Source organism: Coenobita brevimanus, chromosome 104 (assembly GCF_032717465.1).
Source record: "Coenobita brevimanus isolate Jiangsu-jjx chromosome 104, ASM3271746v2, whole genome shotgun sequence".
In the NCBI taxonomy this organism is placed as follows: Eukaryota; Metazoa; Arthropoda; class Malacostraca; order Decapoda; family Coenobitidae; genus Coenobita; species Coenobita brevimanus.
In genome coordinates this window covers 44,671,034-44,694,267 of record NC_137057.1, presented here as the reverse complement: position 1 = coordinate 44,694,267, position 23,234 = coordinate 44,671,034, and the positions used below count along the sequence as shown (strand labels likewise).

The 23,234-nt window shown below is 41.7% G+C and overlaps 1 protein-coding gene across 1 annotated transcript in view; it reads right to left on the bottom strand.

The window, feature by feature from the left end:
- Positions 1-644: 644 nt before the first annotated feature.
- LOC145416093 (epithelial sodium channel subunit beta-like) overlaps positions 645-23,234 on the bottom strand; it is a 73,158-nt gene continuing 50,568 nt past the window's right edge. The window contains exons 15-19 of the mRNA XM_080285185.1: positions 16,873-16,945; positions 13,124-13,231; positions 7,590-7,671; positions 2,968-3,117; positions 645-701 (exon numbers count right to left, since the gene is read on the bottom strand). Of these exons, the coding sequence (XP_080141311.1) occupies positions 645-701; positions 2,968-3,117; positions 7,590-7,671; positions 13,124-13,231; positions 16,873-16,945 (470 nt within the window). The remainder of the gene's footprint in view (positions 702-2,967; positions 3,118-7,589; positions 7,672-13,123; positions 13,232-16,872; positions 16,946-23,234) is intronic.

Here is a 23,234-nt window from a genome sequence, read left to right as displayed (position 1 = left end):
AGGCCATTACCCTATCATGGTCTGGGAATGGTGTATATGGAGGGAAAAAAGGGAGAACACAAAAACAAGAGAACAAAGAACTGCTTGATGCCAACATTATCACACAGGGTCATAGATTACCAGTACAGCTAAATCATGCACTCTTTTATTCACATTTATTTATATTACTTTACTGGCCTCAACAATCATAGTATTTATTTAAACCGAATCCTTAATACGGGTAATTCTACTGTCAGTACAATTATCTTAACACATACTACGATTAAAACCTTGATACAGTAACTTATGATGAACCTAATACATTGTCAAAATACCAACATACGGGAGTAGGCAGACAAGCTTAAATGGGAAATACAAAGTAACCGCGTGTAGGTGTACTGTATTCTACGGTGTCACCATGTGTTAATGTACTATTCTGTAATGGTATCCGGTGAATTGATCTTAATACTACTTGAGCAATGCTGTTTACAAAATGCTCTGCTAACCATCAACTCATTTTATTTGCAACAGTTAAGACATTACACTGTTATGGAGACTTATTATTTTGAAATTTGTAAAGGTACACTCTGCCGCCATCGACCCAATGTAGATTATCGTTTATTATTATGGAGATCATAAACCCACGAATAAGAACATTTACGTCACTAGGTGCCGGCCTCCTTGATCACTGTCCTGTTTTGTGTTTTGAGAGTATGGTCAGCCTGATAGTGAAAACAGAAATCCTTAATACAAACTTTGTGTTTTCATTTCAAGGGTACAAGTTAGTACATACATTTTTTTTTTTCCGGTAATGTGGATCTGTAAATTGTATGCTGTTATTTCCCCAGCTTATAACACTTGTGAACTACACACACAACAAATGCTCCCAGATCAGACGCAACGCTCCAACGTGTCTGTCAACTGGAGCCTGATAGGTGTAAATAACGTCACCGAGAGCCAGTTCAAATGATCATAAACTTTCAGTAAGTAAATCATCCAGTGATGCAGGAGGCCTAGTATGACCTGGTTTACAAAGAGTGGGCAATACAGACCCTTAGTACACTAACGGTTCAACTACAATATATATGATAATCAATCAGTCAGTGATCATTGTGCTGAATCAGTGAACACTCGTGCTGAACTCCTCCAGGTGGCCTCACCACCCAGTACTGTACTAAGTATCCGCCCAGGGATTCCGCAGCACTGGACTCAAGTGGCTGATGATGGTGTGGTTCACTGCATCTATGGTTCATTGCTCCATGTGTTTTATCAATCTATCTATCTATCTATATAAAGTTATAGAAAATGAATAATTTCAGATGTGATAAGCCTGCCCAACCATACAGAAGGTAGTCAGGAACAATACCAGCAAATTAGACAAGGTATATTATCATTACATGCTTCAGATTGTGGTAAATATTGAGATTGTAATAACTTTCGCGTTCTCAGTTTTCATAATGTGGCCTTGTAACTTCTGCTCCTGATCTTACATTAATATTACAACATCTGCAGACAGAAAGGCAGGCAGTCGTTCCCATTCATTATTTCCTCTTTTCTGAATTCCTCCTCCCCCTCGTCAAGTGTACATGCTTTCACGCCATTCAGTGCTCATACATAGAACTGGTAATGTATTTGTAGACTTTATTCTTCTTATGTCCAGACGATTTTATTCAGTTAAGAAGAGTCCCCTAAGATAAACGAGGAAGGCTATTTCTGATCTCTGTATTTCGAAAAGTCTACGTGAAGTTGAATAAAACTGTCTGGAAACATTGAAAACGAAAGATAAACTGTCATCAGATATATCAAGTGATATGATGCAACCATGTTTTATTTTAGCAGTCAAGCTGAATACATAACTCAATACGTTATCAATTCTCACCGATATTTGTGCAGCATCATAAATATTTGGGACAACTTCCATAAAGCCTAATATTACACCGATTCTGATCTACACTTTCGGAATGTTCGTCACTTTTTTCCCTGATGCAGCATAACAAAGAGAATCATCTATAATCAGAGAAACAAACTCACCAAGCCTCATTCGTCCTGGGACATCAGAGAAGAGTGAGAGTTCATAAGAGGACTGAAATTTAGCAAGCTGTCTACCACGTGCTTTCTTCGTACCTATAAATGCTAGAAACATCTCTCCGCTTACAAGCATTTCTTTACATAATATTTTAGTATATATAATTACTCTTCCACTTCATTTCACTGGCATTGGCCTTATTTCTGAGACTTTTAGAGGCTTTCATTCAGAGAGGTATTTTTCATTTTGGTCGTGACTTTCTCTCTCTCTCTCTCTCTCTCTTTTAAGTAGAGGGGTCAGATATAGCCTTAATTAATACGTCAACACCAAAAATCTCCCTTTAGGTGAAATAAATCTCCTGGAAGTAACAAGAACAAAGATAAACCAGCTGGGAATGTTAATGGAATGCAACAAAATTTACGTTATGACCACTTTATGTATCACTAAAACTATTGTGCCATCGAGGATTACATTTATTATCTCCCGTCTTTAGCAAGGAAAGGCGATATAATTTGTGTGTGTGTGTGTGTGTGTGTGTGTGTGTGTGTGTGTGTGTGTGTGTGTGTGTGTGTGTGTGTGTGTGTGTGTCTGTTTCCAAAATATCTTGAAAACTTGTGGACAAATTATCACAACACCTTCAGGAAATAGCAACTATGAGGATGTGCAGAAGCCTATCGTATTACTTTTGGTGGCTATTTGATCAAAGACGACCGAATGCCAGCTGCCATATATTTTTTTAATATGGATTGGCTTTTTGTGAAACGCGGCGACTGACTTCCGTAGTGTTTTGCGAATTTTCTTCAAATTGGTTTGTTGGTAACTTGTACCTTAGCCAAAAACATATTTTCGCGGGCGATTAGCATTCGGCCCCTGAAGGCTTTTGTTTCATTACATTAAGGAAAGCATGCTGAAATACCTCACAAAAACTAATATATCTTGGTGGGTGGAGTGAGGGAAAATACAATGGTCTGGTGTTCCTTTTGGCGCCTTCGCCGGGACAGCAGCAGCAGTACGATGTCCACCAGGAACTCTGTCAGCTCCACCATGGTCACGATGGACATGCCCAGAAACAGGCCCAGGTTTCCCCCAACGTTGCTGAGCAGCGTGCTGAACTGCTGATAAATATGTACAGTTGTGGTCAAAGGTGTTAAACTGTTGACAGAAAGTAATTTTCGTAAACAGGTCTCCTACACTGTCTCAAAACTGTGTCAGAGCCCTACCCCTTCACCAAAATGACATATTTTCACTAAGATGTTTCCATGTTGCCTCCAGATGATAAATCAGCTTAGGCGAGATCTTCTGTAGTGAAAAGGTGATTGAGAGTTATGTATATTCTGCTGTTTGGAAAGTCTTCCATAATTAAAAATATCATCTGGTTGTAGCAAGACTAGAATAAAGCAAAATATGCCATCAGAAAAGTTTATAGCCTACTGTACTGCTGAACTAACCAGTAACAATTAAGTAGTTTAACCCCTTCATTCAGACAAGGTCCTTTTTTCTGTTCTTACTATTTCCTGACGATTTTACTCAGTTTGGGGAAACTTTTCTTAAACTGGAGGGGTTAACTGGACTTCACCACTTCATTAACCTCTCCACTAGAATCATCTGAATGAAAAAAAAGAATAAAATCAAAAGCACAAAAAACAGGGTGAAGCTGCTACAGAGAAAATATTCCTCCTCATTTGTTCCAATATAAAAACATTATATCGAACCGGTGTCAAAACATAATGATATTTAGGTGGAGAGGCTGGGGAATGAGACTAACTGTCGTGTACGTAAGTCAGATGGAGGGGGGGAGGGGAATGAGTAGGAGAAGATGGAGGATGAGAGAGAGGAATGAGATGGAGAAGCATATTACAGGAGAGCGGGGTGTGAGTGTGGGCAGCCAGATGGCATCAGACAGACTGAAGTGGAGGCGATTCGTCTGTGGTCATCCTTTACGAGATAAAGGCATGTGGCAAAAGTTAAACAGGCATATAGAGAAAACATTTACGTTGCGAAATTCCAGCTCACCAGAATATTTCCGAGTTATTCAGAGAATTTTAATCAAGTGTTGTTTGCTTCTAGATGGTGTGATAAAATGTTCATCCAGAGTTATACAGTAGATTCATCCTTCAGTTATTACCGTACACATATCCCTTCACTGAGTCATTTGCACCAGCTAAGCATCATCAAGTGCAGTGGCTGTCAAACACCTTTTGTTTCATTTATCCTTTTTTATTTACGTTCTCATCTATGGACATCCTACCCTACCCTACCGTACCTTCACCTACAGCAATATTGACTGAGCTATCAACACTGATTAGTGATTACAGCCACTGTGTTAGGGACAGTAAGGGAATTACAATTTTTTCCAAGGTCTGACGATTAGTCTATATCGCTGAAAAGTCGAACCATCCAAGACCTATTAGTTCCATCAAGATTCTCGTGAGACCGGCATTTGTACAATTAAGATTCTAGTTAAGTTTCGTTACATTTCGGACAAAACTGGAAAGTTAGGTGATTTCATCCGTCGTCATTCTTATGTCACAAATCTTGCATTGTTATTCCTTGTTGGTACTATATGGAAATGAAACCCTCAGGACGTAATCAGCTGGCACTGTTTATGTGTGGATTTACGAGGGGCGTTCAAAAAATTTTGGCAACAGGGTAATAAAAGCAAAATTAATAGAGATACACATTTATTGAAGTTCACACTCCTTCAACATACTCTCCTTTAAGGTTTACATACTTCTGGAGCCGTGTCATCCACTTAACAAAGCACTCCGAGTACTCAGAAACAGTTATACTCTTCAGTTCTGAATTTATCCTCCTGGCAAGGTCCTGTTCCCTTCGAAAACTGATTCCAGCAAGGTTCTCTGGCAACTTAGGGAATAGCCAAAAGTCACACTGTGCCGTCCTGACCTGGCACCGTGTGACTTTTGGCTATTCCCTAAATTGTCAGAAAAACTTGCTGGAACCAATTTTCGAAGGGAACAGGACCTTGTCAGGAGGATAAATTCAGAACTGAAGAGTATACCTGTTTCTGAGTACTTGGAGTGCTTTGTTATGTGGATGACACGGCTCCAGAAGCGTGTAAACCTTAGAGGAGAGTATGTTGAAGGAGTGTGAACTTCAATAAATGTGTATCTCTATTAATTTTGCTTTTATTACCCTGTTGCCAAAACTTTTTGAACGCCCCTCGTATATCTGGGAAAATAGGAGGGAGGCATTTATGTCAAAGCTACCTCAACTGAAATTATACAGTTATTGTGACAAGTAAATCAGCCACATCCGAACTTTGTTTCACTTCTAATGGATTGTAAATGCTTTGCACTTTAATTGCTTTAGCAGTAACATAAATGTAATTGTAAAAATAGCATACGTTAATGTTAAACATCACATCAGTAAGATTTTCTGTAAAACAATCAACTTCATTTTTTTTTATGCATGGATGAAGGAACCAAAGGCCAGAAACCCATAAGACTGTTCCCCCCACGAAAAAAACAAAAACAATATTACAGAGTCAAAATCAAGATCTGTTCATTTCGAGATGCATGGACACACTGAGTTTGAAAGACTGAAGGTCATAGACAGTAGGAAATGAAAACAAAGGAAGACAGTTCCAGAGTTGACCTGTTGCATATATGAAGGACTGGGAGTAAAAGTTAACTCTTGCATTAGTAAGCTGGACAGAAAAGGGATGAGAGTTTGTTGCTAGACGGGTGAGCAACAAACTCTCATGTATATAACTCGTGTGTGTGTGTGTGTGTGTGTGTGTGTGTGTGTGTGTGTGTGTGTGTGTGTGTGTGTGTGTGTGTGTGTGTGTGTGTGTGTATCTATCTATCTATCCATATATATATATATATATATATATATATATATATATATATATATATATATCACAGAACTCATCAGATTCTCTACCGTATATGTTTTGTTGCCTAACAATTCACAAAAGTGGATGAATCTGTGTTCTTGCTGCAGAAATTAGCAAACACAAATTACAGTATATGCTTAGCGTAAACTGAAGTTTTATGGTTGTTCCCCAATTTGAATTAAATCAAATTAAAAATAATGTAAATGGAATTCCCATAGACACCTTGACATTCTTGTCTGAGCTTCCGGTTAGGAAGTAGCGTTTATCAGTTATATAGTTTCTATTTACGTGTAGGTCAAGGCTAGCGTAGGCTCAGGAAGCAATACAAACACAAATATGGCACCGAATGTACTTAGATTAGTTGGTTATGTTTGTTTTATGCCTGTCGACTGTACACGCATCAATCAGGCGGAGAACCACAGGCCTGAGATTTCAGAAAGGGGGGATTCTGTGACCTTCACGATTCCATGTTTCCATCTGCTCTGAATCTACGACCACTAGCATCTTCATTAACATGGTTCGTACACAGTGGGTCGGATTGGTGAACCCAAATCTTGGTCAAATTGCAAACAGGTTCATTATTCTGAAGCAGTTTTAGTCAGTAAGAGTTTTATACATCTGGAGTTCTGCAGTAATAAATAGACATGTCGACTTTCCAATCCGAGTAAACATACCTTGATTTGCTTCGTAAGATCTCGCTGAGTTTTGATACATTTAAGTCACCCCTTGGTAAGAGTAGTTCTATCATGATCAAACCTTCACCGATACTTCCCCTCAGGCTGTGGCCATGGAAGATGCTGCAGGAAGTATTTTCATGTGCTAGTAATAAGCATCACAGAAGGAAAAGAGGAATGTTAGGAAGCACAGAAGAAAAGTCTGCGATTAAGAAGAATGCTCTGTGATATTTGGGGAGGACTGAGAAGTATGGAAGACAGAACACCGTGTTGGTAGGGCATTACCGGAGGACTTAAGCTGCTGACAGTACCTCATCCCATATATTAAGGTGGGAGTAAGGTTTAGGATGGTATTATAAAGACAGTACTGAGAGAAACTTAATAACCAGTCTCTTGCGCAGTAATCTCATTGGTTAAGTAATCACTCTAATACCTCTTCCTTAGTGAAATATTTTCCACATTACACTTTACTATAATCTTTTATGTTATGTATGACCTCTCGCTATCGTCAGACGCTTTAATCGAGTGAGGGGTGGCCACAGTTGAATCGCCTCCATGTCACCCTGTCTTGTCATCTGGCTGCCCTGGCTCCAACTCAGCCAGATGACAGAGGACAGGGTGATAAATACCTCTCCACTCCATACCTTAATCTCATCCTCAACATCCTCTTCGTCCTCCACTTCCACTTCACTCAGATACTCTCTCCTAATCAGTCTCTCACTATCCATCCTCTACACATTGGCTTGAAAATACATACAAACGATTATTAACGAAACCACTCCGATGATTTTTTTTCTTTATATGATGCTTGCTATATTTAGATGTTTGCTTTCAGCTTAAGAGAGATCCTTGGAATCTGGTTAGATAAAGCTTGCATTAACCCCTACGGTACCAGACACCTTTAAGCTGAAGAAAATCGTCTAGAGGCAGCAAGAATGTACTATAAAAAGACGTCGCCGTACTGAAGGAGTGCCATATGCTGCTAGAAAATAGTAAGGAAGAAGTGCCAGAGATCCTCCAGTACAAACGCGAATACAGGATAAGGACTGACCGTGTAGGCTGGAGTCTCCACTATCTCCTCGTATGCCAGAGTATCCATGTAGATGTGCACCCGAACCGTCCCATTGTCTGACCTGGAAACAAAAAAAAAGAAGTTACGATCACCCTGGAGGAATCATCATCATCATCATCATCATCATCATCATCATCAATCATCATCACTTAAACTAACCAAAATAAAGTGGTGGTAGACTGCGTTAACTGAAAGAAGACAAATGACGCCTCTGATGGGCACATCCACCTTAATCATATCCACCACACCAACACATCCAATAGGTGTCCTTTCTTTTGACACACCCCTCAGATACACCCGAAATGCACACCACAAGCACCTCACACATCCCAGACACACTAGACTCACGCAGGACACACCAGCCGCCTGTAAGTGTGATGCTCATAACACTCTGCAGCTGAAACCTGTTATAATCCTTCAAAATGGTACAGTGACTCAGTGAATAAGTGACAGGGACTAAAAATTTAACTGTCCGCCCTTATGGTTAATGCAAAAATACATCATTATGGTGAAGCAGGTGATGCCTTCGTTGCACTGGCCAATTAGCTTAGTTTACTTTTGTAACTTCCAGCTGATCTAATTCTACTTCTGAAAGACCTCGCGTATGTAAGAGGCTACTGAACAAACAATCTAACATCTCCAGTTAGAAAAATCTCTTCTATATAGAATAAAATCGCCTGGAGCCAGCAAGATTATTGTCATGGCACCACCCTTACTATAAACATTACTGACAACTGAACTAACGACCCTCTCACTGTTTGGCTGGTGTTACTTGTTCCTTACAATAGTTTTCAGTGCATAAATACACACATATTTATACATCAAACACTCAGAAGAAATAAATCGTAAGAAATGAATAATAAATCGCACATTCTACTACGTCAGGAAAATTAGTGTACATATACACAAACAAACAGTGAGTGTACAGTAGTTTTATTTGTCCAAAACTGTACATCATTTGCAAGTTGCAAGTCTGTCCTCCTCTCTTCCTATTTCTCCCATCTTTCCTGTCATTTCTCATTGCGTTTCTTTCCTTCACAGGTGGCTTTACATTGAGTGACAAGCCAAATGGTTTCCTGTAAGCCAAGAAACCATTTACAACGCTGGGTGGTTACCATATAACCAACCCATACGTGCTCCCTACGTGTCAACAAGTGGGTTGGTGGAGGGTTAGTGCCCCTCCCCCGTAAAACAGGTAACTCAAAGTCAAGTGGCCACCCCTTACGGGATTATGGCGTCTGGCAATAGATAGATAGATAAAGAAGAAGGAAATAACTCTCTCTGACTGAGAGAATTAATACCATGACTTGAACAAACAGTAGAACACAAATTTTCTGCGGGTAGAATGGTGGTAGAAAGGGTCAATGTAGAGCTGCGGACATAAGTATTGATCCATTTTATGATGATTACCGAGACAGCAAGAGACGACTATCGAACCCAAGTGATGTAATCCTCGGAGCCCAGACAAACCATTCAGAGTATTATGTAAGTGTTTCATATTAATTGGAGCGATATCCCTGACCGCAGTAACAGTACACAACAACACAGAACACACATCGTCTGGACGTGACAAGAGAAAAACGTAGAATTCATGCACAGTTTTTTTTTTTTTTTTTTTTTTTTATGCCAGGAAGAAGGAACCAAAGGCCACGAGCCCGCAATAACTGTTCCTTCCACGAGGAAAAACAAAATACAAGAGAGCCAAATTCAAGATCCGGTAATTTCGAGATGCCTGGACACACTGCGTTTGAAAGACTGGAAATCATAATTAGCAGGAAATACAGACAGAGAGAGACAGTTCCAGAGCTGACCTGTTGCATAAATGAAGGACTGGGAGTAACGGTTAACTCTGGCATTAGTGAGTTGGACAGAAAATGGATGAGAGTTTGCTGATAGACGGGTGCTACGCGCCCATTGAAGAGGTAGAGGAATGCAAGCAGACAGTTCAGAGGAGCAGTGGCCATTGAAGCAGCGATAGAAAAGAGATAAAGATGCAACAGTACGGCAAAGAGACAGTGGTTGAAGGGAACCAGTAAGGGGAGGAGAGTTTATGAGACGAAAAGCCTTTGACTCCACCCTATTGAGAAGAGCTGTATGTGGGGAACCTCCCCACACATGAGAGTTGTACTCTACACAGGGGCGGGTAAAACCCGTGTATAGAGTCATCAACTGTGCAGGGGTAAAGAAAGAACGGAGTCGGCTTAGCACACCTAATCTCTTGGAAGCAGATTTTACAAGAGACGTAATATGATCTTTCCAAGATAAGTCCCGAGTGAATGAAACCCCAAGCATGTTCAAGGATGATGCAGGATCAAGCTGAATATTATTAAACATTAGTGGGTATACCTGTGGAAGATTTTGTCGGGTTGATAGGAATAAGAACTGAGTCTTTGATACATTAAAAACAACCAGATTATTTTTACCCCAGTCAGAGATACGAGCCAAGTCAGACATTAGGTGTGCCATAGCCTCATCCCTTGTTTGTTGAAGTAACTGCTGAGATGGACGTTGCGGGAACCGAATGGAAAGGTGAAGGGTGGAATCATCAGCGTATGAGTGGATAGGGTTAGATGTACAGCTTAGAAAGTCATTGATGAATAAAAAGAAGAGAGCTTGTGATAGGACAGAGCTCTGAGGAACACCACTGTTGACAGATCTAGGAGAAGAACGATGGCCGTCTACAACAGCAGCTATAGAACGACCATAAAGGAAGCTATAAATGAAGCTACAGACAGAAGGAGAGATACCGTAAGAGGGCAGCTTGGAAATTAAAGATTTATGCCAGATTCGACCAAGTGCGGACGTGACGGAGGAACAGCACTGGAATCGTCTAAGGTGGAACTGGAGGAGAAAGTCTGAGCGAAGAGATCTGCTTTATCAATAGAAGAAATAGCTACAGAACCATCAGAGTAGAAAAGAGAAGGGGAGGATGATGAGGTAAAGTTGTTAGAAAAGTTTTTGGCAAGGTGCCAGAAGTAGCGGGAAGAATTCAAGCTTGAAGGTAGAGAGCATTTAGTACGGATGATATTATTTTTTGAGTGATGAACAGACTTAGCACGATTCCGGGCAGAAACGTAAAAAAAGATGTGATTCAGGGGTGGGTTGGCTCCGGTACCTTTTATAGGCCTTCTCCTTGTTGCGGACAGCATTAGAACAAGGGTGATTAAACCAAGGCTTTCGTGCATTAGTCAAAGGATGTAAGAAAAAAATGTATGCTTCCATGCCTAGGAGAATAACCTCTGTAATGTGCAAGGAACACTCAGATGGCTCCCGGCCATGGAAGTAATTATCATTCCAGGGAAAATCAAAGAAGTACTGCCTGAGGGCCTCCCAGTCCACAGCTCCAAAGTGCCACAGACGACGTTTTTTTGGAGGGTCCACAGGCTGTACCGGAGCGATAGGACAGGTTAAGGTAATAAGGTTGTGATCGGAGGAGCCCAATGGAGAGGAAAGATTAACAGTGTAAGCAGAATGATTAGTTGTAAGGAAGAGGTCAAGTATGCTGGAGCTCTCTCCAAGGCAGTCAGGGATACGGGCAGGGTGCTGTACAAGCTGCTCTAGGTCATTAAGGATAGAAAAGATGTAGGCTTGTTCACCAGGTGAATCAGTGAAAGAAGAGGAGAGCCAAAGGTGGTGGTGAACATTGAAATCTAGAATGGAGATTTCAGAGAAAGGAGAAATGGACAGAATGTGTTCCATTGTAGAAGTAAGATAGTCGAAGAATTTTTGATAGTCAGTAGAATTAGGGGATACGTAAACAGCGCAGATATATTTAGTCAGAGAATGACAGGAAAGCCGAAGTCAGAGTGTAGAGAATTCAGAAGAATCGAGTTCAGGAACACGAGAGCAAGATATGTCGTTGCATATATATACACAACAGCCACCTTTGGCTTTGAAATGAGCATAGAGAAAGTAGGAGGATACAGAAATGGGTTTGCTGTCAGTTTCCTCAGACAGCTGAGTCTCAGTTAGGAAAAGGTGAGGTTTAGAGGAAGAGAGATGGTGCTCAACAGACCGGAAGTTAGAGGAAAGGCCGCGAGTGTTGCAGAAATGAAGAAGAAGTGAGTTAGACAGTGGTTCCGGGCAGCTCGAGTCGTCCATAGCTTCTAACCCACTCAGCTTGTAAGGTCAGTTAAATCCAGGTGTGTTTATGTACCCCTTCAGCTCGAGGATATAACTTTTATTTTACACCTGCTGCCTCCAGATGACTGAATTAGGGGATGGACATCTACATCCTTTTTACTCTAACTTGGGCTAAAACTGCCATTTTTCAATCTTGAATGGTTTGTTGTAATAATATATTAACGCTAGAATAAGATGATAGTCAAGAAGAGGTGCTGTGGACACAGTCCAGAGCTGTAGTATTGTCTTTTTCTGCCAATAAGCTATGTGAAATAAGCAGTAAAAGGACGAAAATCTGGGCCAAAGAGAGTATAGTAATAACCCTTTCACTGGCGGGTACTTAGGTATCAGATTCAAGCAAGTTCAAAAGGATTTTGTTCAACAGAGAGAAACCTCAGCAGTCCAAGGTTTCAGAACATATCTCGCATAACCCATTACCTGCTGCTGGTATAGCTAGGAGATAATGCAAATGCAGACACACACTAATACCGCCGCCAGGCAACTTGTCTATTTAGCCTCGCTCCTTCTTATAGTCTTGGCCTCGCCCCTCTTCACCAACCCTCCAGGTGGTGGTTGAGGAGGAGCAGAGCTTAAGTGAACAATTTACCTGGCGATGGGTGCAGAAGGTGTTTACTCACGAGATAGCACTCAAGACCTTAAAAAGAGTTAATGCAGGCTATAACTAACCATTCCGGTTCCATGTCTCCCATCAGTGGAGTTAAATCGCCTGGAGCAAACACAAATACCATGGACAGCATTATCGTAGTGAATGGACAATAACATGACTACACATTCTGAACGCAAACCATCTGGAGGCAGAGGAAAAAAAAGTATGAACACACTGAATGAAATGTACTTGCACCGCGTACAAGACGTATGGGTATAGCAGGTATTTATATATCACGGTATTGAAAGGGTAATTTTATTTACTTTAAACACAGGGAGAGACTAACAAGGAGAGTGTATGCAAGTGAGGTGGAGGGGGGGAGAGGGAGAGGGAGGCCGAGGATGAGGTGGAGGGATAGAGTGGAGAGGTGAATGAGAGATGGGGGTGTGAGCTGGGAGCAGGGCAGTGAAATGGCGTTGGAGAGGGCGACATGGAGGTGATTCGTTTGTGGCCACCTCTTACGGGATTGAGGCGTCTGGCAAAAGATAGATAGATAAATACAGTCATCTGGAGGTAGTAAGAATGAATAAAATATGATATAATTGTACTGAAAGGGTTAATTACCTTCTGTGCACACTGGTCCAGTATGTGATCCAGAAAACACACACACACACACACACACACACACACACACACACACACACACACACACACACACACACACACACACACACACACACACACACACACACACACACACACACACACACACACACACACTTACCCGGAACACAAGTCATCTGCGATCCTTGTGTTCTTCATGTTCTGTACGATGGTGTAGAAAAGCCGGTTCGTCTCACTCGCTGTTACTTGAGTTTTGTACTGTGTCTCTCTGAAAACCAAGGTAGAGGAGCTATTAGGGGCATTTTGAGTGGTGTTTTAAGTAGCTTTGAATTAGTCGAATAAACAACTTTGTGATTTTCTCTGCTCGTTACACCTTAATATCTTCTCTTAGTAGGGGAGTGAAAGATAGGAATATTAGATTGTTGGTGGAGAAGAGAGAGAAATTGAGGAGATGGAGGGAGCACTTTGAGGTTGTGTGAGGGTGAGAGCAGTGCGAGTATAAGTGGTTGGGGAATGGCTGGGAGAAGAAGAGATGAGAGGAGGGAGGAAGAGATCAGCAGGGCGGAAGTAGTGGAAGCAATGAAGATTAAGCTGGGAAAGGCCCCATGAATTGATGGAGTGTGTGGTGAAATGCTGAGGTATGGGGGTGAGATTGTAGTGGAGTGGATATGGAAGTTATGTAGATTGGTCTGGGAAGAGGGAAGGGTTCAAGAGGACTGGAAATCAGGTATAACTGTTCCTTTATACAAAGGAAAAGGAGAGAGAGAAGTATATGGTAACCATAGGGGTATTTGCCTACTTAGTGTGACTGGTAAAATATATGGTAGAATACTCATTGATAGGGTTAGGCATATGACAGAGGAGCTAGTTGGAGAAGAACAAGGGGGATTTAGGAAGGGAAAAGGGTGTGTAGATCAGATATTTGTTCTAAGATGTTTAGTGGAGAAGTAGCTAGAGAAGGGAAAGAAAGTGTATGCTGCCTTCATGGACTTGGAGAAAGCTTATGACAGAATAAATAGGCAAGGTATGTGGAAAGTATTAAGAATATATGGAGTGGAGGGGAAATTGTTGAGTGCTGTGAAGAGTATGTACGAAGGGGCTAGGGCTACGGTGCGAGTGGATGGTGAGCTGAGTGAGTTCTTTGATCTCAGTGTGGGACTGAAGCTGAGTTGTGTGATGTCTCCATGGCTGTTTAACATATACATGGATGGGGTTGTAAAGGAGGTGCAAGGTAGGGCAGTGGATGTGGGGGTGGCTCTAATGAATGAGGGTGAAATTTGGAAGATTCCGGTATTTCTGTTTGCTGATGATACAGTATTGTTGAGTGAAGATGAATGGGAGTTGCAATGTTTGGTGAATGAATTTGGGACAGTGTGTAGGAAGAGGAATCTGAAAGTTAATGTAAACAAAAGTAAAGTTATGGTGTTTGAGAGGAATGAAGTCACAGAATGCACAGTGAGGTTGGATGGTGAGGATATGGAGAATGTGAGTGCATTCAAGTACTTGGGTTGTGTGATGAGTAAGGATGGAACTTTTGGGGATGAAGTGCTTGAAAGGGTACAGCAGGGAAGGAAGGTTGTTGGTTCACTGAAAGCAGTGATGAGAAATACGGAGGTGAGTATGGAAGTTAAGAAGTCACTGCATGATAGTATTGTGATCCCTACCCTGACGTATGGAAGCGAGGCATGGACCTTGCAAGAGGGGAACAAGTCAAGAGTGAGAGCAGTGGAAATGAGTTACTTGAGAGGAGCATGTGGAGTGACATGGAGGGACAGGTTGACGAATGAAGAAGTGAAGGAACGCTGTGGGGTGGATGTGGATGTGGTTGAAAAGATTAGGAGAAATACACTGAGGTGGTTTGGACATGTGGAGAGAATGGAGAATGAAAGACTGACTAAAAGGGTGTATGTAGGTGAGGTGGAGGGAGGGAGAGGGAGGGGTAGACTGAGGATGAGGTGAAGCGATGGAGTTGAGAGGTATATGAGGGAGGGGGGAGTGAGTTGGGGGAGGGTAGTCAAATGGTGGGTGACAGAGCGACTTGGAGACGTTTTGTCTGCGGCCACCCTTTGCGGGATTAGGGCGTCGGGCTATAGATAGACGGATAGATAGATGTTTCTGATGTAATGTGACGGTATTTTGTTCTGCTTTTTACATAGCCTGGGTTAGATTGTCGCCCATTTGCAGCTTACTCACCTAACTCGCTTTCAAAGAGAGACATCCTTTACCGAGAACTTGCTGGTGTTCAGCATCATATTCTAGTGTTAATCTACTATCACAACTCAACATTCAAGATGAAGAAATGTCAGTTCTAAGAGTAGGCAGACATACTGTACATAGCATACAAGAGAAAGTAAGGCGGAACACCCAAAAATACAGGGCGTTCCTTGTATAACTTTCCTTTTCCACTTTCCTGGACGATTTTTTTGTGCGTTATAGGGACGGCTTGGCTATCAGTATGTATTCTGCATCACTTACTGACTTCCTATCCCCGCTGCACGAACTCACACTCACACCAGCAGACTGACTCGTCCCTAAAACAGAGAAGATACCAACAGGCGAGTAGCCAGCGGAGCGCTCTCTACGGGCCGCCCTGTGTATTGGTATGGAAGAGTTGCTGCAAAACCTCCCATGTCACCTGCAGTGCGATCCTCTTTAGTTTTGAGGCCAGGGTGGTGTGCCATAGAGTCTGTTCTGCTCTGTTCCATTGTCATACAGTCCTTCAGTGACCCATCAGAAGTGTAGGGGCCTGGGGCGAGGGTTAGTGTTATATGTAATCATTAACTCTTAGTTGTATGACATCTTTATTGTTTTATTCTTGCTGCTACCAGAGGAGTATATTCAACTTAGGAGGGCACACAAACAGTGAAGCATTTCATCATCATCATCATCATCGCGCTAATGATAATGTTCATGAATATAAATATCATCATCAACAGCAGCTGCCTGAGTCAGTCCACTGCAGGGCAAAGGACTCTCCCATCTTTTTAAAACTCTGACCTATTGGCCGTTAGCCTGTTCCATCCATTCCCGATGAAACTCCGAATCTCATCTCGCCATATCGTCCTCTGGTTGCCTTCTTCTTTCCCTCGATCTCGGGGTTGCCACGCAGTTACTCTTGTTGTTAGTCCGTCAGCTGTTCTACGAAGGACGTCGCCTCTCCACATCCAGTTTTGTTTCCTGACTCTTTGTGATTACATTCCCTTCTAATGTCTGTTGACATACCAAGGAAGCTCCTCTTTTCTCTCTCCACGCGACACCTAATACAATCTTTGCCATCCCTCACTTGGCGCTCCTAAGTTTAGGTTGTAATCACTTTGCTAACTCAACGTTTCCAATCCATAAGCTAGAACAGCAGTGACACACTGATGATATAATTGTATCTTCTGGCATAATGGTAACAGTGATTGCTTATTATTTACGTGATTACCTTATTTACCAAAAGCCCTCCATTTCAGTCCTGATCTTCGTTGAATTTCACTGTCATGTACTGGTTTTGCCTGAACTGCCTGCCCTAGGTTTGCCATCCCCAAAATAGTCTCATCTTCTTATCTTATTTGCTGGACGTGGATGAACAGGCTCAAAACAAACGCAGGTATGACCAAAATTAGTCCCAACCCAATACAGGTATACGTATCATTGCTCAAGTTACCCCTAAATGCGTTTTCTATAATGCGTTGAATTAGAACTACTTTCGGCTCCTTCCCTCCTCCTCCCTGGAGAAAAGTGACGCCCTACTCACAGTGTGGAGTGGAAAAAAACATTGAGATTATAGTTTCTAAGAATGCAGAAATACAGTTCATTACAAAGTTCTCCCCAAAGGTTAATAGAAACAGTTATATTGTAGTGAGAATAAAAGGTAAGAATGCATGGCAGGGTATATTTTAGAACAGGGGAAGTGCATCTACTCACAAACAAGCCGGTGGACACTGGCACGAGAGACGTCCTCGGTGGAAGGAGTAGGCAGTCATCTTCATGCACATCTCTGGTGAGGGCAGAGCAGGTGGTTATGGCGTATGGGGGAAATTTTATGGTACTGGTGAAAATGACTAAACTGAAATGAATAAATAGTGGTAATAATCTATCTATATCTATATACCTAGGCTGCTTCCCCCAAAGAAAGGGAGGCAGCCGAGAGAGGACGACACACTCCCGATTTACTCATCCAAACACACACATTTATTCACATCTTAGCCCCAAGGGAAGAAAGGACAGATCCTCATTGCACCACACGAGGGTCAAGTGCACAGTGCAATCGGCGACATCTGGAGCAGGGTGCGACAGCAGAGCTGGTTTACCCCTGCCACATCATAATGGATCCATCCCCTTACCCGCACCTGACCTGATCAGCTGATCAGACCAAATGCAGGAGAATATCCTCTTAGGGCCGTGCCATCATATATTCATTCACAATTTCTCTCCAGTCATTCCTATCATGTGCAGCCACTCTTCCTTACTCAACAGACATCCCTCTTGCATCCAATGCTCTCTTCACACTGTCCATCCATCCCATTCGTGGTCTACCTCTCAGCCTTACACCTCTCACGTCTGATCCAGTTATTTTTTTCACCAATCGCTCATCATCCACTCTCTCCATATGCCCAAACCATTGCAACACCCTCTGCTCAACTCGATCAACCACCTCCCGCATAACTCCAGTTCTCCTTCGCACTTCATTTCTCACTTGATCCATATGTCTCACTCCACACATACTCCTCAGACACCTCATCTCCATTACATTCAAACTTTTCCTCTCTGCTACACCCATATTCCATGTTTCAGCCCCATATAACGGAGTAGGTACTGTACCACTACGCCTTCATACAGCCTTCTCTTTACATCCATTCTAAGCGAATGACATCTAAACACTTTTTTCATTCCTCCCAGCACCTTCCCTACTTCATTCATTCTAAACTTCACTTCTGCATCTATTCTTCCATCCACAGCAACATGTGACCCTAAATACTTAAAACACTCTACCTCCTCAAGCAACTCACCATTCAGCACTATATTCATCCCCCTACCATCTACCAACCTCGTACGCTTCATCACTTTACTCTTATTCTCATTTACTCTCAATTTCCTCCTTTCACACCCTTCCAAACTCCTCTACCAATTGTCTGAATCTCTCCTCCGAATCAGCCACCAGTGCAGTATCATCTACAAACAGCAGCTGTTTCAGATTCCACTCTCTACCATCAATATTCACCAGACTCAGACCTCCACCTAAAACTCTTGCATTCACGTCCCTTACAACACCATCCATATAAATATTAAACAATCAAGGCGACATCACACATCCATGTCGCAGCCCCACTCTCACGGGAAACCAGTCACTCACTGTATTTCTCACTCTTGCACACTCTAACACAAACTCCATTCTTTGCATAAAATCTCCTTTTAGCAACCTACTGTCAAGTCCATACAATCTCAAAACAGTCCACAAAGCCTCCCTATCAGTTCTATCATACGCATTCTCTATATCCATGAACACCCAAAAAACATCCTTACCTTTCGCTATAAATACTTTTCACACACCTGTCTCACAGCAAACACTTGATCCACGCATCCCCTCCCTCTCCTAAAGCCACACTGCTCATCACCGATCACTCCCTCTTTACCCTCTCTAACTCTCTTAATTAACACTCTGCCATACACCTTACCTACAACACTCAACAGACTTATTACCCTAAAGCTAGTACTTTCATACTTATCACCCTTACTTTTATACAACAGGACCACACAAGCACTTGCCCAGTCAACTGGCACCATACCTTTCACAAAACACATAGTCAACAATCTTACTAACCAGTCAACAGTAGTCGCTCCACCACCTTTCAGGCATTCCACAGCACACCCATCCATACCTGCAGCTTTCCCTGTTTTCATCTCCTTTACTGCCTCCTGCACATCCTCCATCGTGATATAAGAATCATTCAACTCTCCCAACACATTTATTCCTTGCACCCTTCCATCTGCCAGAATAATAATAATAGTAGTTGTAATAGTAATAATAATAATAATAATAATAATAATAATAATTATTATTATTATTAGTCGTATTTTATCATCGTCTGGCCCTGTTCCTTACAGAACCACAAATCTCACCCTCTACTGAAATATCCCCATTATGTTTTCCCGGTTACCATCTCCTCACAAACTTCCGTAACAAGGGCGGCACCTGTTGTTATATCAAATCTCAATATGCAGTTGACACCATTTTAACTTTCCAGTTTTGATTACTGGTTGTATAAACTAAATTGTCAAAACATTACCAAATAATATCTGTGTAGTCTACCGCTCCCCCAGTGCTTCTTCTGAACCCAGTGTATTTGATTCCATTTCCTCACAGTTGAGAAACCTTAATCTTGCCCTTAGCACCGAAATTACCATTTTGGGTGATTTTAACATACATAATGTTGAATGGTTATTGCACTCTGCCAGGACTGACGATGCTGGTCTAGAGTGCGAGCTGTTTGTGGAATCGTTTAATCTCACGCAACTGGTAAAGCAACCAACCAGAATACCAGATAATCCTGACCATAATGCCCATCTTTTGGATCTGTTCCTGACAAATAAACCAGATCAGTACTTGGATCCTCTGACCACAATCTCATCAAAGCCTCATTAGTTAGCCCCCCCAAACCTCCCCATTTTGAACCTGTCAGGGTGACCCAATGGTACTTTGATGGGCAAACAGGGATGGATTTAGAAATTATCTTGCTGACATTCCATGGTAGCCTTTCTTCTCTAGTGATCCCAATTCTACCCAGTCCCACATTTGCGACTTAATACTAGCTGGTATGGATTTATTCGTACCAAGTCAACAGTTCACTAAAAGATCAAACTCTCCAAAATGGTTTGATAGCAATTGTGCCAGAGCAACAGCCCAAAAATCAGTAGCATATAGCTTTTACTTAAAATAAAAAACATCTGAAGCACTCTCTCAATTTAAAATTCCCAGAAACCATGCAAAAACTGTAAGCATCAAAACGACTTAATAACCCTGATGACAATAGAATACTCTGGTCAGCTCTCGATTCTTTCAATAATAACTTTAACAAGTCATCATCCATTCCCCCACTAAAATCTTCAGAGGGACAAATGACCCACGTGGCAAAGCAGATATCTTTGCTAGTACATTTGCAAGAAATTCTGCCATAGAGGAAGCCAGCCAGAAAGTCCCAGTACTAGAACTTGACTCTCCCGAAATTGTCCCACTTAAAATACAGACAAGATACGTAAAATCCATCCTAGACAATTTACCCACCAACAAAGCTCCAGGCCCAGATGGAATTCCGCCAATTGTCTTGAAAAAGTGTTCCCCAGAACTTGCCTCTGTTCTAGCTAAATTATTCAGACTATGCATACGTACTTCTTCATTCCCTAATTCATGGGAAGAAGGCAATATTCTACCAATTACGAAGAAAGGAAGTTCCTTTGACCCCTCTGATTATAGACCAATAGATGTCACATCTTCTCTTGGTAAGGTATTTGAAATTTTAATTAATAAGCACATAGTCAAACATCTCGAATCCAACAACTTAACTAGTGACAGACAATATGGTTTTCGTCAAGAATGATCCACCATCGACATACTCAATCTCCTGACTCATGCCATCCATCAAGCAATCGACCTACATGGAGAAACTCATGCAGTAGCCCTTGTTATTTCTAAAGCTTTCGACAGAGTATGGCACTGTTCCCTGATGTCCAAACTCCCTTGCTATGGACTAACGTCTTTTGTTCCTTTGATTTCCTCATATCTCAGTGACATGAAAATAAGAGTAAAAGTAGATGATAATATCCACTCAGTTAATGCCGGCATGCCACAGGGATCAGTTCTGGCTCCAACCCTGTTCCTAGTTCATATTAATGATCTCTTATCTGTCACCCACAATGCCATCCATTCATATGCAGATGACTCAACACTTCATAGTTCATTCACCCTCAGACACACATTCACAAAGTCTGATATCTCTAACTCTTAACTCAGTACAGCCATCTCCATAAATCAAGGCTTAGCTACAATCAGTGAATGGGGAGTGAACAACATTGTCTCATTTAATGCTAGTAAAACTAAATATATACAATTTACTAATAGACAGATATTGCCAGATTCGTATATTACCTTCAGTGCTATATTCCCATCTCTAAAAGTATTGAAATTCTCGGGGTCTCACTTACGAGTAACAATGCCCTCAGCTGGACCTCTCATGTCAGATCACTTGCTAAAACCGCCTCTAAGAAACTTGGATTATTGTTCAGGGTCCGTAACTTCTTCACTGACGAGCAGTTAGCTATAATTTATAAGAGTCATGTGCGCTCTCAGCTTGAATATTGCTCACCCTTGTGGAATGGCTGTGGAGAGGTTGCATTAAGACAACTAGACAAAATTCAGAACAAAGCTGTTGGAATTATTAACAACCCTGCCATTACAAATAAACTACCTCCCCTGCAAGTAAGAAGGAATGCTGCCTCCCTTGCATTATTTTACAGATATTTTTATAGGAAATGTTTAGACGAAGTTGCGTCCATGGTGCCACCTCTCCATGCCTTCCCTCGTGCTACACGGGCATCTGGTAGCGCCCATGATTGGAATGTCACTCAGCCATATTGCAGAACTTATGCCTATCAGAATTCTTTCATTCCCCGAACTGCATCTCTGTGGAACTCGCTTCGCTAGAGTTGTTTCCATCCAAACTCAACCTACAGCTGTTCAAGTCTAACTGTTACAGATATTTTATGAACAAAGGACACCAGTAATCTGGTGTATGGGTTAGTTTTTTTATTCATTTATTTTTCCTTCCTCTGTTCTGTTATTAAAAAAAAAATCATTATCATAATCAAAATCAATATTCGTATCAGCATCGTGCCCTCCTTATCCCACACAAGGATGGGGTCAGGTAGGGTCCAGAGAGCAAGGAAAGGGAAGGACACACAGAACTATCAGCAGCAGGCCCAGTGAAACGAAACACACAGATTCACACACCATTCAAACCACCGGAATCCAGACTGTACCTCATGTACCCACCTGCGCGCGCGCGTGCGTGCGTGTGTGTGTGTGTGTGTGTGTGTGTGTGTGTGTGTGTGTGTGTGTGTGTGTGTGTGTGTGTGTGTGTGTGTGTGTGTGTGTGTGTGTGTGTGTGTGTGTGTGTGTGTGTGTGTGTAAAGCGTCTCACAATGCCTGGCAGATAGAGTCACACCATCGACAGTAATATTTAAGAGGTCACAAACTCTCGTCATGTGCCTCTCCTTACATAATTCATCTATCAGCTCGATTCCCTGTCAACTTCCATACCTCGTTTTCATACTCATTCATATACCACATCCCTCTGCTTTTTTCTTGGCCTACCACTCCTCCTTTAACCTTCACATTTTCTCACATAATTCCTTTTAACTCTCTCATTGACACCCACTCTCACCATATGCCCAAACCATCTTAGCACACTCTCTTCAGCCCTAATGTCAACAGATTTCATTCCCGCACATCATTCACAAATCAGTTTACTCCTTTTCCTATTCACACTACGCACTTCATTCACACTTTTTAGTAACCCCTTTTCCACTCTCTTACTATTGATTTTTTTTTTTCATGACACATCGCAGTCTCACACGCATCCATAAATGTGAGCACTAACACCTTCATGCAGTCCTTTTCCATTCTCCACACTCAAACCTCTGTTCAGTATCAAGACCTTCACAGCAACCAGCCACTGCCGTTTCCCCAGCCACATTACTTTCCACTTCCTTTATACATGGAATAAAGTAGCAGACATCCACATATAAGTGAGTGGAAAATAATAAAAATAATAATAATAAAAAAATGTATTATCCAATCCTTTCATTTCGCCTTATTAGGAGTCTAGTGGCCAGGGATAAACAAGTAAGTCCTGACAATACATCGACGGTGACCAGTTTCATTTGTCCGTGAGTGGCGTTCTGTGATCAACCAAGCCCAGTCACCCTTCAGATATAAACCCTTACTGGCCCTTTCCATTTACAGAGCCAGGTGATAATGGAAGAAATTATACCTTTATACTAAGTTATTGTGTTTACTGTGAAGACCTAAGAGTTTTGATCTGCTTAGAGTCAAATGAGGCCGAATTGATTAAGTATTTAATGTAAACACAATTGCTGCATGTGGGTATAGTTTCGTCCAACTGACCAGTTCATGGGACTGTGAAGTTAAGACCCTGTAATAATAATAATAATAATAATAATAATAATAATAATAATAATAATAATAATAATAATCTGCAAGGTTACCGCCA